Raw genomic sequence first — 14379 nt, 5'->3', positions numbered from 1 at the left:
ACTGAGGTAAATTAGGATCTGAGTTTACCCACTTTTTCAACCAGCAACTTAACAGTTAGGCCACACTGGCTATTCCAGCAATCCTTCCAATTATTTTTCTTGAAATGCAAAAAGAAGAAAAAAGAATCTGCTATTTTCTTCCCGGTTAGAAAAAAACAGGTTTTCAAAATGGTTCAATGGTAAAAGTTTTAATAATCTAACTCTCAGGTGTTCTGTTCAAATTCAGAATTCTTAATATTATTATTAAAGTAAAAAAAAAAAATGTTTCTAGATAGCCACACTTCTCCCATGTCCTAGCTAATTTGATATCATGCCTCAACCTGATGCTATTGTACAATAGAGATTTTCCATCAAAATAAAATTAGAATAGCATATTTTATAACTATGTGAAATATAACATACATACTCTTAATTTTCCATCATCTTGCTGTGCATATTTCTGGATTGTAAGTGCATCATTGTCTTTATGAGCAGACTCCTCCAACCAAGCCTCTAAAGCTTGTTGGTCCCAGTTCATTTGGCATTTTAATGCTTCCAATTTCTGACTCAGCTTGAAAACATTATTCTAATATTGATGGTGAAAAGAAAAAAAAATGTATAAGGTGAAGGGAATATTCATATTGTTATTAAATCAATAAAGCTGTTATTATTACAGAGTTACAGATTTATGTGTGGTATCTGGTAAAAAAACTTCAGTTTACACAATGGAAGAATTAAATGTGTATCTTACAGTTCTCTATTTGTCACCAAGTAATTCAAAAACTTAGTTAACTTGGTCTGAACACAGCCACATTTACATGTCATATAAATAATTAATTTTAGTTTATTAAATATGAATGCATAGTATCTGAATAATTTATTTTTCAGTATTTAACTCTGAGGTTAAACAAAATGAAAGGTATATATAACAACATAAGTAAAGTACTTTAAATGCAACACATTCTATCTGGAAACACTGTGGAACTCCAGAATGTTTTGTTCTTTTGGGTTCCCTGAACTTGCCATTCCAGTAGTGATCCAGACATTATTCCAAAATTACACGCTACAATTGACATGATCTGAAATATTCCAAAGTTTTCTAGAATTTCTAGAATTCCTAACCTTATTTTATCTCTCTAAAATGAAGGATTAAATACTGATGCAAAGAAGGATTTCTATAGATTAAGGTAATTAGATATAATTGAGGTCACTTTCCTGAGGAAAAACTTAAAATTGGGAAAGCAATAAGAAAAAAATACTTAAATCCAGCTTCCCCAGACTGGAACCTTCTAAAAATCTTAAGACTACAAACCCCATGTTCTCCACACTAGGTGGGGATATGTAGTTCATTCAAGAGGCATCCCGTTGGGTAAGAATTTAAATCCTGCCTTTGCCTAAAGATTCTGTGATTCAATTATTTTTCTTTCCTATAAGCTACAACTCCACAATATGAAATATATTTTGCGCCAGCTTCCAAATTCAATTCCTGGCATCTCCAATTTAAAAAGAACAGATAACATGTGGACAATTAAAATAAGACCAATCGACTGCTAGACCAAGAGAAAATTATGAGTCAGTTTTCCATCTTCTATTGAGCCAGAGGTGCACACTGGAATGACTGCTCCAAAAACCACTAATAAATGCACTGTTGTATTGTTTTCTTTGCAGCAATGCAGGTGAAAAATAAGAGTTGAAAAAAATAGTCTTTGACAAGGTATTTTTCAGATGCTTAATGAATTATTTGAAACGTACTTCCTGACTATTTTTCTTCTCTCTTAGTGAAACCAAATCATTTTCCAGCTTTTGAATCTCAGTCTTCAGGCGACCCACTTCTCTCTCTGCAACAGCTTTAAAATGTTGTTCAGTTTCTATTTCATTCTGCCTGGCTCTGAAAAGACCCTTAAAAAACAAGGTTATTCATTACTTTGCCAGTATAGTGAGCAATTATAATCCGTAAACCACTTTTAAAGTTTCATTCTCTTGTTTAGGTATTAGAAATTTAAAAAAGGATGTAAAATTTAAAACAAAATACCCAAGAAATGTTGTTGTATAATTGTAATAAGCCCCTTAATTGGTATTTATATAAACATATGCATCTTCTATAAGAAGAGATCAGCACTGACTCTCTCAGATCAGTTTTCAATTCTTGGAACACAAAAAATTGAGATGCAATTTTCAATCCATTGTTGTAGCTTTCTGTAGCTCAGAACAGAAGAAAAATAGGATTAATTATATTCATATAAGTTTACAGCCAAGAAGATTCAAGTGAACATTTTAATGATTTTAATGGATTTAAGAATTAGCAGATATTTATGTGTTCTTTCCATCTGTATATAGAAATGAAATATTCTAATTTGCATAGTTTTAATATTTTAAATGCTTTATCTTTATTTATCTTATTACAATTATTATCTTATTACAATCTGTAAACTGCCCAGAGTCACCTTATAGGAAGTTTGGCAGCATATAAATTTAATAAATAAACAAACATATTGCCAAATATCCACATTCATTTCCCATACAAATTCACCCAGGTGTTATCTATCTAGAACTAACATAACAAATCTATTTTGTTTTATCTTATAAATATTTAAAATTTAATTATATATATACAAAAATATATACTCTGTTCATAAACTTTCCTGTTAAATAATATGAAGCAGAAATGAATCTATAGATTTTATAAATACAAATTTATAAATTTGTATTTACAAATTTACAAAAGGGAATATTTCCAGTATTTAAATATAAGTGCAAAATAAAGGCATAACAAGTGCCTTTATAAAGAGGAAAAAACATAACTCCTATTGATTTGGGATAGTGAAGTTCCATTTTAAAAGAGTTAAGTCACTATCACTATGTGACTAATTTCAAATAGTTATGCATAAGATTACAACTTCATACACCAACTTAGCATATTTGCTTTGAATCATATTGCATGTACTAAAATTATCATATAGTAATTATGCTTAGAACTGCTCATTAAATTGTACATGCAATAAACTTACTAAAATTAAACAGATCTATGTCTGGTCATTACTTGGGTGAGAAAGTTGGATTAATGAATAATGCTTATGGCAAAAATGTTAGGTTTACAATAGAATAAATGCATATAAAATTATGCTTTACAGTATAGGTGATCAAAGTCTATAACCACTTACTTGTGTCAAATCAAACTCCTGTCTGACATTTTTCAAGTGTGAGGACATTGCTGTAATACGATCTTCATAGTCGGACAACTGACTTTGCAAATTTGCCTTTTCTTTTTGCAACTTTTGCAACTGTAAAACAAAGATCAATATATTTAATGTTACAAAATATCAGAAAAATAGAAACACAAAAAACAGGACTACGGTGGATCTGTAGGGATTATTTGGAAGAAAATTAATATTTTTCCCGTACTTTGTGCTTTCTTAAAAAAAAATAATTCCCAACCAAATTCAAACAATTCAAATGGAAGGTTAACAATATTAATAAAAACATATATTCCTACATTGTGTAAAAATGTAAGATAAAATGTTAAAATGTACAGTAAAACTAATAGTAGAAATTTAAAAATATCACAACAGAACAGATAATTAAAAGGTCTGAGGAAAATATGTATAAAGTGCCTATAAGTGGGACAATAAAGACAGCATCAAGTGTATCTCCATTAGAATGACGTTCTTAAGTCAAAGGGTTGCCACTGAAAAAGCTTACTTCTGGAAAATCTAAATCTGTACCCTAAGGAATCATTTTATTTAGACACTCTCTCCATGGTATTAACCATCCCATTTTATTGAGCTATCTACAACCTGTAGATATATACCCAGATAGTTCAAGAATGTACCCTCAGGAAAGGCACCTGGAATGATCTCACTGCAATCACACTAGAAAGTTAGATTTGTTAGCTATATCAAATTATAACATCTATTTCATTGCAATTTTATGGCTCCATATTATGGTGATTTTATTATGGTTTTATCTTCATTTAATATATTATCTCTTATATTGTATTATCATTATACCATGTTTCCCCAAAAATAAGACCCTGTCTTATATTTTTTGAACCTTGAAATAAGCGCTTGGCCTTATTGCCATGCGCTCAAAAGCCCGATTGGGCTTATTATCAGGGGATGTCTTATTTTGGGGGAAACAGGATATATTTATATTATATTATATTATATTATATTATATTATATTATATTATATTATATTATATTATATTATATTATATTATATTATATTATATTATATTATTATTTATATTATATTATATTATATTATTATATTATATTTTATTATTATATTATATTGTTATGTTATGATGTTATGTTATGTTATGTTATATTAATTATATTATTATATTAATTATATTATATTATATTAATTATATTAATTATATTGTATTATATTATATCGTATTAAATTAATATTATAGTACATATATATAATTACATATATAATTATATTATATACACACACACACACATTTATTTAAACCAAATTTGTGTATCAGTGATCTTTGTAGATACGCTAAATAAATAAATTTTGCCATATGCTAAATAAATAAAAATACACCCAGACAGGTATAAATCATGGGAACATACACGGACATATATGCATAGAATTAAACAAAATGGACCATGTTCTGAATCAGTACACCAAGTCCCAATTGTTTTGATGTCAAACCAGGAGAAAGTCGGGTTTGCCACCTGAGTCTGGATTAGTGAAGTGGAAAGTGAGGGAGCCTTCCACCAGCAGTCCTACCAAGATGGGGTAGAATCAGAGCTGGGCAGCACATACATTTAATACAGTATTATTATTATTATTATTATTATTATTATTATTATTATTATTATTATTATATAACCAACAATGTGAAATCACAGCTCGACCGGCTCTTTAAGCTGACCTTAGACTTCCTATGCATATTCTTCCCCAACAACCTTGAGTTTCATCATGTACTTGGGTAGGATATGTGTGCACATCCGAACAGCAGCGTCGCCTTTTGTAATTCGCTGATGAAAATTTTCTCAATGTGCAGATGATGATTATTTATTACAAATGTGTGTGCCACCCAACTCCAGTTCTCCTGCCCCGTAATGATGAAGATGATGCTTAGAGCTGGTTGGAAGGAGAGCGCTCCAGAGGACCTTACAAGAAGGGGAAAGCAAAGCAAGGGGCAATAATAAAGGATATCTCAATGGATATCCCGAGTTACAGGGAAGAAATGCTGCCGCAGTATTAGGTCAGGGGCAAATTCGTTGGGGCAAATTAACAGCCACACACAACTACCCTGGAGATACACAAGAGACAGATAAACACCCTCGTTTCTCGGTCAGAAATATAAATGAGGAAGGCGGACACTGCCTCGTCGCCTTAGTCATCTTGAGAGGAGCCAGGGTTGTTGTTGTTGTTGTTGTTTTCCTTCTTTGGTCTGCAGCCTCCATTGCCGGACCCTGCAACGAAATAAAGCGTGACTTGAGTGCCCCCCCCCCAACCGTCCCTTGCCTCTTCCTCCAGCGATTTGTTTTCTTCGTTAGCCACGGGAATGGCGAACCCATCGTTCCAGTCGAGTTCGGCCAGCACCAAAGCGGCCGAACCGATGACGGGACCGCCGCCGCCGCCATCCCCTCCGCGGCTTTCATTGCTCATGGCGCCCCTGCCTCAATTTGGCCGCCGTTGGTTGCCTTAGCAACAGCCGGAATGCGTTGCCTCGGCAACCACCGCGCGCGGAGCTTCGAGTTCCGGTGTCCACCCCCCCACACACACACACACCACCCCGGCTGGCTCGCGCTCTTCCCTCCCTCCCTCCCCCCTTCCCGGCTTCTTCGCTGGTTGCAGCCGCTGTCACTCACCGCTGGGCTTGTCGAGGTTGATGGGAATTGTAGTGCTCGGGCTCAACAGGTGGCAGCCCCGGTCGGTTTTGTCTGAGCTGGAGATGATAGGTTAAGGCTAATCCAGATACGAGACCACCAGGAAATGCCAGGGAATAACAAACAAAAAAAAAAAAAATCCAAAAGAAGACAATGAGCAACCAGTTCTATGGGGCTTCAAAAGTAATTTGGAAAAGAATCTTGTTGTTTTTAATATTTGAACAAGTTGGCACTGGATTTTGGAAACAACCTCTGAATCTTAGCTCTTCGCAAGGCAGCCGCTCAATGTTGCTGCGGCATGAATTCAGATTTTACAAAAACTTTTCCAAAGGGATTTATCAGTTAATATCTTTGAGAAAAGACCTTTTGAGTCTTTTCAACCACATGCGTTCTTTTTAACAATCTATGTTTTAGTTTTCTTTTCCTCTTTTTAAATAAAATTTGGTAAGATTGCAATTCAATAACAAAATAAGAGAACAAACCAATATACAAACGTAAAACACCTTCCTCAAAATGCAGAAGAAGAACTGGGTTAATCTGTGGTTGCAAAACAAAATTAAAAAATAAATAAATAAATCAAGAGCACCCTAATAACCTAGAGCATTTTTACTTTTTGCTGATGTTGTAATGAAAAACCTCCCAGAATGGTTTACATGTCAGGAACAAAAACAAACCCTTCCACCACAAGTTTACATCTAAATAATAATCTGAAAAGGATAGAAGGAAGGAAGGAAGAGAAAAAAGGAAATGCAGGCATTAAAAGCTATTCTGGCTGGGATGGTGGGAATTATAGTCCAAGAAATCTGGAGGTCATTGTATATTCTTCCTCCTCCTCCTCCTCCTCCTCTACTCCCAATTTTGATTTTTGATTCCCCCCACTAGCCAAGTTTTCAGGGCCTTCCAGAATGCCATAAGGTTGGGATCCATTTGGATCTGAGAGGGGTCCTCATTCCAGAGGCAGGTACCACTACAGTAAAAGCATAGTTCATGCTAACCAATAGATGAATAACACTTTTTCATCAATGGGATACGGAGTGTACCCACTCTGTCAGATCAACAGGGCAGATACCATGTCTTTTGATACTTTGTGGTATTTTATATTATATTTTTATGGTCAGATTTTACTTTATTTCCAAGTTAGACTCTTAATAGCAGCTGCATGAGATGCAGCAATTCAATGCATAAAAGGAAAGCTTCCAGTTTGTTGCTTGGTTTATTTATTTATATCCCACCTTTACTATTTACAAATAAGGTGATGAACATATCCGACACAGCTTCCTCCTCCTATTTTCCCCAGAAGAATAAGCATTTAGGTGAGTTGGCCTGAGAGAGAATGACTGGTCCAAAGTTACCCAACTGACTTTCATGGCTAAGATAGAATTTAAACTCATGGTCTCCTGCTTTCTAACAGAATAAGAGAGTTGGAAAGGACCTTGGAGCTCTTCAAGTCCAATCTCCTGCTCAGGCACGAAACCCTATATCATTTCAAACAAATGATTGTCTGATCTCTTCTTAAAAACCTCCAGTGTTGGATGACACACAGCTTCTTGAGACAAGTTATTCCTCGGATTAATTCTTCTAACTGTCAGGAAATGTCTCCTTAGTTCTAGGTTGCTTCTCTCCCTGACTAGTTTATATCCATTGCTTCTTGTCCTGCCTTCCGGTGCTTTGGAAAATAGGCTAAACCCCTCTTCTTTTTTGCAGTCCCTTAGATATTGGAAGACCGCTATCATGTCACCCCTAGTCCTTCTTTTCATTAAACTAGACATACCCAATTCCTGTGACCATTCTTCATATTTTTTAGCCACCAGTCCCCTAATCACCTTTGTTGCTCTTCTCTGCACACTTTCCAGAGTCTCTGGTATGGTGCCTTAACCACTAGACCAAATTGGTTCATTGGGTGACAAGCACGGCACTCAGAGAATGCAATGGTAAAGAGCAGAAATTAACAAATGAAATGAAAGGCAGAAAAAATGTATGAGTCTGTGTGAAGTTATTTTTTAAAAAATGCTGGTAGAAAAGTAATCCGGAGTCTGCAGTCTTTTGCAGGAAATGGCTGTTGGATAAAAAAGAGGAAATGGCACTACATATAAGAATGTGCTTCTACTCACTGTGTTACAATTTAAGGAGAGTTGGATATGTCAGGAGAAACATAAAAATAAGTTAAATAGAATGGGAAATGTGTGTTTAAGAAACATGTGGTAAAACAAAAAGAGATATGTCAAGAATAAATACAGGTAGTTCTTGACTTACAGCCACAACTGAGCCCAAAATTTCTGTTGCTAAGTGAGACAGATATAGAGTGAGTTTTGCCCTCTTTTATGACCTTTTTTGCCACAGTTGTTAAGTGAATCACTGCAGTTGTTAAATTAGTTGTTAAGTGAATCTGGCTTCCCCATTGACTTTTCTTGTCTGAAGATTGCAAAAAGTGATCACATGACCCCAGGACATCACAACTGTCATAAATATGAATCAGTTGCCAAGCGTCACAAGACCAAAAGGATGCCACAATGGTCATAAGTATGGATAAGTCACATTTTTCAGTGCCATTATAACTTCGAATGGTCACTAAATGAATTGTTGTAAGTCATAGACTACCTGTAGGTGAGGAAGAAACATAGATTGCATACCAATGTGAGTGACCTGTATGAAAGATGGAGGTTGGGATAGTTGGTCACAAGTTCCACCTTGGCATGTGAAGAACTAATATTCCTGGGAATGTTAATGTTCACTTAATATAAAATGCCACTATTCCAGTAGATGGTGCTGCATGTCTGCATATTTTTAATTCCAATTCTTTCACATTGAGTGATATGATATGAAAAACATAACATTCGAATGTGTTAGTGGTATAAATATGAAAACAAAAGATACTTTTTGCACAATGGTACTGTGAGCCATATTGAATTAGTGTCCCACTGCAGATATCACTAGAAAGCTCAGCGCAGATATACTGGAGTTCAGCTTCCAAAATTGGGAGTGTTGGCTAAACATTTGGGACCTGAACATCCAAAGAATGCCAGGATGAAGAATGCTTTTGGAAGTCTGAGAGCTGTAGAGTGAATAGGGCTCCATCATATGAGAGGAAATTTTTTAATTTGTAGGGTTTTTGCTGGTTGTTCACGATACTCATCTAAGTGTTTCTATTGCAGCTTTCATCTGTTTCCCAACTCAAAATGTCAGCTTCAAGAAATGGTAAAAACTAGCACTTTCCTACTTATTTTTAAATTCTTGATCACATTTCCAATACAGTTTAGAACCTCTCCTCCTACAATGGATACTTAAAATATTGTTTGACTTCTTCATAGTCAAGATCCATAATCCTTGAATTTTTTTTAAAACTTTCACATCCCCAGTTGTCTGCTATCACTACAACCTTAAAATTGTGATCCAAAGAATGATGAATTTCACACAATGTTGAGAACTAATTACCCTGGAGGGTTATTGATATATTGTACAGACATTGCAGTACTGTGATCTTGAGTTCCGTCATTGAGGCAAGCTGCTATAGAATCAAAATTCATATTTAATAGACATTGGCTTGTAAACATACTTGAAAACTCAAAATGCCGTTGTGTAGATATAGCAATACCTATCCAACATTTTTTTTATTACTAAACAAATATTTTAGGGCCTGATTTTTTTATTTTTTTATTTTTGACTCTAGGGAAACCGTAATTCTAAGAAATGGAAAGGAGATACACAATGTGGTCTACATTTTACAGTACAATCATGATACTTTATTGGAGCATTGTGTTTTAAACAGCCTACTTCTACCAGGAAGTTAAGTTGGAAAGTATTCTGAGAAAAAGCTATTAAGATAATAAAGAGTTCAGAAAGTAATAATGGTGAGAAACATTGAGACTTTTGTTAAAGATTAAATGGAAAAATGTGTTGACAGCTGAAATTCAACAACATCAAAAAGAAAGGAAACAACTTTGAATGACAACAAAACAAGAAGCAGTATTGTAGATGAGAGGAGGATTCTGGCTAAATGGGAAAATATTTCTATCTACAAAAGTAGAGATGCTTACATAAGGAAATTGTAAGAATTCTTTTTTTAAAAAAATCCCTCACCTCAACTAAATGTCCTTAATATGCATTTTTCCAACAGTCCAGATTTCTCAGAGTTATTGTTTTATTTCTTTTTTCCAAAATATTTTAGGAGGAAAAAACAATCTTAGCAAATAAAATATAAATGTAAATAGTCACCGGATTGTTGTTCAGCTTCCAATAGAATGTAAGAATAAGAAATCAATTTAAACTATCAGAATGCATGAATGGAATGAAACACCATCTTAATGGTTATGAAAATTATAAAGAATGTTTTAATATAGATGATTGGAAAGCAAACATTGAGAGAAAGAGAAAATATAAACAATTGCTTTGTAATTATACCACTTTTAAGAGTCAGTTAAATAATTTGCCTCTAATAGCTCTGATTCCATAAGGTGTATGAAGTTATGAACTGGTGCAGTTCAGGACACAGAACATATTTAAACAGGAAGAATTTGATTTTATCAAATGCTAGAGTACTGGACAACTCTGTTTAGTTTTTAATTCTATAAACAGAGACAGACAGTCAAAATCACACGAAGCATTAATAAAGGTAAAGGTAAAGGTTTCCCTCACCCATATGTGCTAGTCGTTCCTGACTCTAGGGGGCGGTGCTCATCTCCATTTCAAAGCCGAAGAGCCAGCGGTGTCTGAACACGTCTCCGTGGTCATGTGACCGGCATGACTAAACACCAAAGGCTCATGGAACGCTGTTCCCTTCCCACCAAAGGTGGTCCCTATTTTTCTACTTGCATTTTTTCTGTGTTTTCGAACTACTAGGTTGGCAGAAGCTGGGACAAGTAATGGGAGCTCACCCGTTACGTGGCACTAGGGATTAGAACTGCTGAACTGCTGACCTTTTGATTGACAAGCTCAGCATCTTAGCCACTGAGCCACCTCATCCAGCTCGAAGCATTAGTACCACTTTCTAAATCCTTAGTAAGACCACACCTGGAATATGGCATCCAGTTTTGGTCACCAGATTACAAAAAAGATGTTGAGGCTTTGGAAAAAGTGCAAAGAAGGTCTGGAGACAAAAACATATGAAGAATGGTTGCAGGAATTGGGTATGGCTAAGTCTAGAGAAAAGAAGGACCAGGGGTGACATGATAGCGGTATTCCAGGATTTGAGGGGCTGCCACAAAGAAGAAGGGGTCAACTCATTTTCCAAAGCACCAGCAGGCAAGACAAAGAACAATGGATGGAAACTAATCAAGGAGAGAAGCAACTTGGAACTTCCTAACAGTGAGAACAATCAACTAGTGGAACAGCTTGCCTTCAGAAGTTGTGGGTGCTTCATCACCAGTGGTGGGTTCCTCCCGGTTCGGTCCGGTTCGGCCGAGCCAGTAGCGGTGACGATATGACGTCACCGAACCAGTTCTCCCCCCCGCCCTCCCACCCCCCACGTTATTCTTACCTTTTATTTAGTCCCACCCCCAATCTATTGCTGCCTCCTGAGTCCCAGCTGATGACTAGAGGGAAAAAAAACTGTTTAAACTCTTGTCGCGGGGCTTCAAAGGGCCGCCCTACAGCTGATCAGTGTTAAAAGCAAACAAATGAGTCGGGTCGTAAGTGCGAAGACTGGTTGTAAGTGCGAGGACCTTCCAGAAATGACTCTGACCAGCTAGCCACGCCCACCTAGTCACATGACCTCCAAGCCACACCCACAAAATAAGCCACGCCCACAGAACCGGTAGTAAAAAAAATTAGAACCCACCCCTGTTCATCACTGAAGGTTTTTAAGAAGAAACTGGACAGCCACCTGTCTGAAATGGCATAGGGTCTTCTGCTTGAGCAGGGGTTGGACTAGAAGACTTCCAAGGTCACTTTCAGCTCTATTCTGATTCATTGATTGATTGATTGATTGATTGATAGTATTGCCTATGTCAACTGAAGTGGAGTTTTCAGAGAAAGCCATTTCTAGATCTAAGCTGAACCAGGAGCATTTTGCTTACAAAACATGTACTTTATTAGTGCTCGGTTTATGGATGACAACTAGCACCTTGAATTGTACCTAGGAATCAGCACCGATTGTAGAACAGGAATTTTACATGGGCAAAATGAGGTACACCCATAAATTCATGATGACCTGCATTCTGGACCAGTTTTTAATTTCTGATTAGTCTTCAAAGACGATCTCACAGAAATCAGTAGTCCAAATTTGGCAGGTGTGTGTGTTGTGTAATTGTGAGAAGAGCCACTCAATCCAGGAAAGGACACAATTAGTGCATAAAACAAATACCAATAGGTGCAAAAGGATTGTAGGATATAGGCTGTGTGCGATATGGAAACACGATATTGACAATTTAGGAAGGAGATGTAATATAAATATATTGATTTTGGCAAGCTGCTTTCATTTTTTAAAGAACAATCTCTCAATTCCCAGCTGAAAAAGAGAACTTGAAGCAGCTTGCAGTTCAATAAAACAAATTTCAAATTGCCAAATTTGTTTGTGCAAAATTCATTTCAGTTTCGGGGAAGGGGGGGAAAAAAAAACACCTCCGTGTATGAAGACAACTAATTTGGTTTAGCTTTATGTTTGTAACAATCTACATTTCTAGCGGGAAATCTATTCAGGTGATGGAATAAACCTTGCTCATTCTGTTGTCGGTCAGAGATAATGATACAAGCAATGATTTGCACTATAGTTTTAGATGTAAGCCTGGAACTTGATAGCGAAAGCAATCCGGTCCATAGGGGGCCTTGTCGTTACGATAGCTTATAAAAAAAAATAAAAATAAACTGGGATCTTTTGCTTTGTTTTTATTTAAGAACCCATTCTGTACAAATGCCTTTTGGTTTTGAGTTAACCACATTCGAACGGGTATAATCTGCCTTCAATTCTTGTCCTACTTCTGTGTTCTTATAATGTGTTTTACCGATCTCGCAGCAGCACCCGGCGTGAAGCCGTGGAGCTGTATTCATCTGTGACTCACAGCCTTGCTTAGGGTCCAATTTTCCTAGCAGTTCTGTGGGAGAAAGCATGAAAAGCTCCCGTCTCATGCAGCGTGCAAGACAAAAATCTGTATTCATTACTCCTCTAAAAGATTACTTGCCCTTTGGAGATGCTCATCCATTAAGAGCACGCATCTGTGTTCAACTTAGTCACCTTTAGCTTTCTGTGCTTTCCTATTTTTTTTTTTTTAACATATTATTATCAAGGATACTGGTCAGTTGAAAAACGACTGAAGAGCTGGTTAAGTACACAACAGCCAGTAGCAGATACCTCAAACCTACCCACCCCAACTAAACACCTTGTTAAAATTCTTCTTTTTGGTTGAAATGGAATCAGAAAGTTGTAAAAGGTTTTAGAATTGGCAGAGGAAAAAGTGGATGCTTAAGAAACCAAATTCCTACTACTGAGGAATGCCTCTTCCAAAAATGAAGGTGGAGTGAGACAAGCTTAATTTGGAAGGGAGGGAGGGAGGGAAGGAAGGAAGGATAGGAAGGGAAGGGGAGGAGAGGAGAGGGAGGGAAGGAAGGTTAGGGAGGGAGGGAGGGAAGGGAGGGAGGGAGGGAGGGAGAGAGGAAGGGAGGGAGAAAGAGAGGAGGGAGGGAGGGTAGGAAAGGAGGGAGGGAAGGGAGGAGAGATGGAGGGAAGAAAGAAAGAAAGGAAGGATAGGAAGGAAAGAAGGAAGAGAGGGAGGGAGGGAGGGAGGGAGGGAGGGAGGGAAGGAAGGAAGGAAGGAAGGAAGGAAGGAAGGAAGGAAGGAAGGAGGGAAAGAGGCAACTCTTGTAAATTTCAAAGATTGGAGCCTGACTCATGATTACATATGGTTGATAACATTATGACTAGATTTTAGGGATCATATTTAGAATTCTGATTATAGACTTCCCGATCACATGAATGTGCTACTGTGTACCAAGTAATAACTAATATATGATTAATTTCAAGAGGTCAAATGTTGGTTGGACAGTGGCAAAATCCTGATTCTTTTTAACTTCTAGAGGACGTTTGTTAACAGGATGCTCCTAGACATTGTAGACTAAGGGCTCTAAGTGCAGTTCTGGGAACACATTTAAAAAATGATTCAAACAATCTCTGCCATTTTAAAAGATGGGTGAGAAAGATAATCTGGGAACAAAAATGGAATCCCATGGTGTGATGGAACTATGAATATTTGGTCTTGGAAAAAGACCAAATATAAACTGAATACAGTGTTTGGTCTTATGCAGACAGATGATATTACTCAGAAAGTTGCAGGCAGTGTTCGGGTTATTTAAATCAGAAACTGGACTATTATTTGTTACAGATATCACAGATGTCTGGATTCCTGCAGTTACCGGTAGCTGGCAGTTGGATTCAATGACACACATGTCTCTTTATAAGTGATTTCATGAGAATAGAATAGAATAGAATAGAATAGAATAGAATAGAATAGAATAGAATGGAATGGAATGGAGTGGAGTGGAGTGGAGTGGAGTGGAGTGGAGTGGAGTGGAGTGGAGTGGAATGGAATAGAATAGAATAGAATAGAATAGAATA

General features: G+C 36.5%; 1 protein-coding gene across 2 annotated transcripts in view; it reads right to left on the bottom strand.

The window, feature by feature from the left end:
* The window catches only part of CCDC39 (coiled-coil domain 39 molecular ruler complex subunit), a 28945-nt gene extending 23011 nt beyond the window's left edge, over positions 1 to 5934 (bottom strand). Inside the window, exons 1-5 of one of the 2 annotated variants that reach the window (XM_060682848.2) lie at positions 5820 to 5934; positions 5287 to 5420; positions 3141 to 3260; positions 1732 to 1878; positions 407 to 565 (exon numbers count right to left, since the gene is read on the bottom strand). In XM_060682848.2, the coding sequence (XP_060538831.2) occupies positions 407 to 565; positions 1732 to 1878; positions 3141 to 3188 (354 nt within the window). In that variant the 5' untranslated portion in view covers positions 3189 to 3260; positions 5287 to 5420; positions 5820 to 5934. Of the gene's footprint in view, positions 1 to 406; positions 566 to 1731; positions 1879 to 3140; positions 3261 to 5286; positions 5421 to 5472; positions 5750 to 5819 lie in introns of those variants that run through there. The other variant, XM_034438919.3, reaches the window with a different exon arrangement.
* Positions 5935 to 14379: the final 8445 nt, after the last annotated feature.

Source organism: Pantherophis guttatus, chromosome 6 (assembly GCF_059756535.1).
Source record: "Pantherophis guttatus breed Tessera chromosome 6, ASM5975653v1, whole genome shotgun sequence".
Classification (NCBI taxonomy): domain Eukaryota; kingdom Metazoa; phylum Chordata; class Lepidosauria; order Squamata; family Colubridae; genus Pantherophis; species Pantherophis guttatus.
This window is presented reverse-complemented; position numbering and strand designations above follow the sequence as displayed.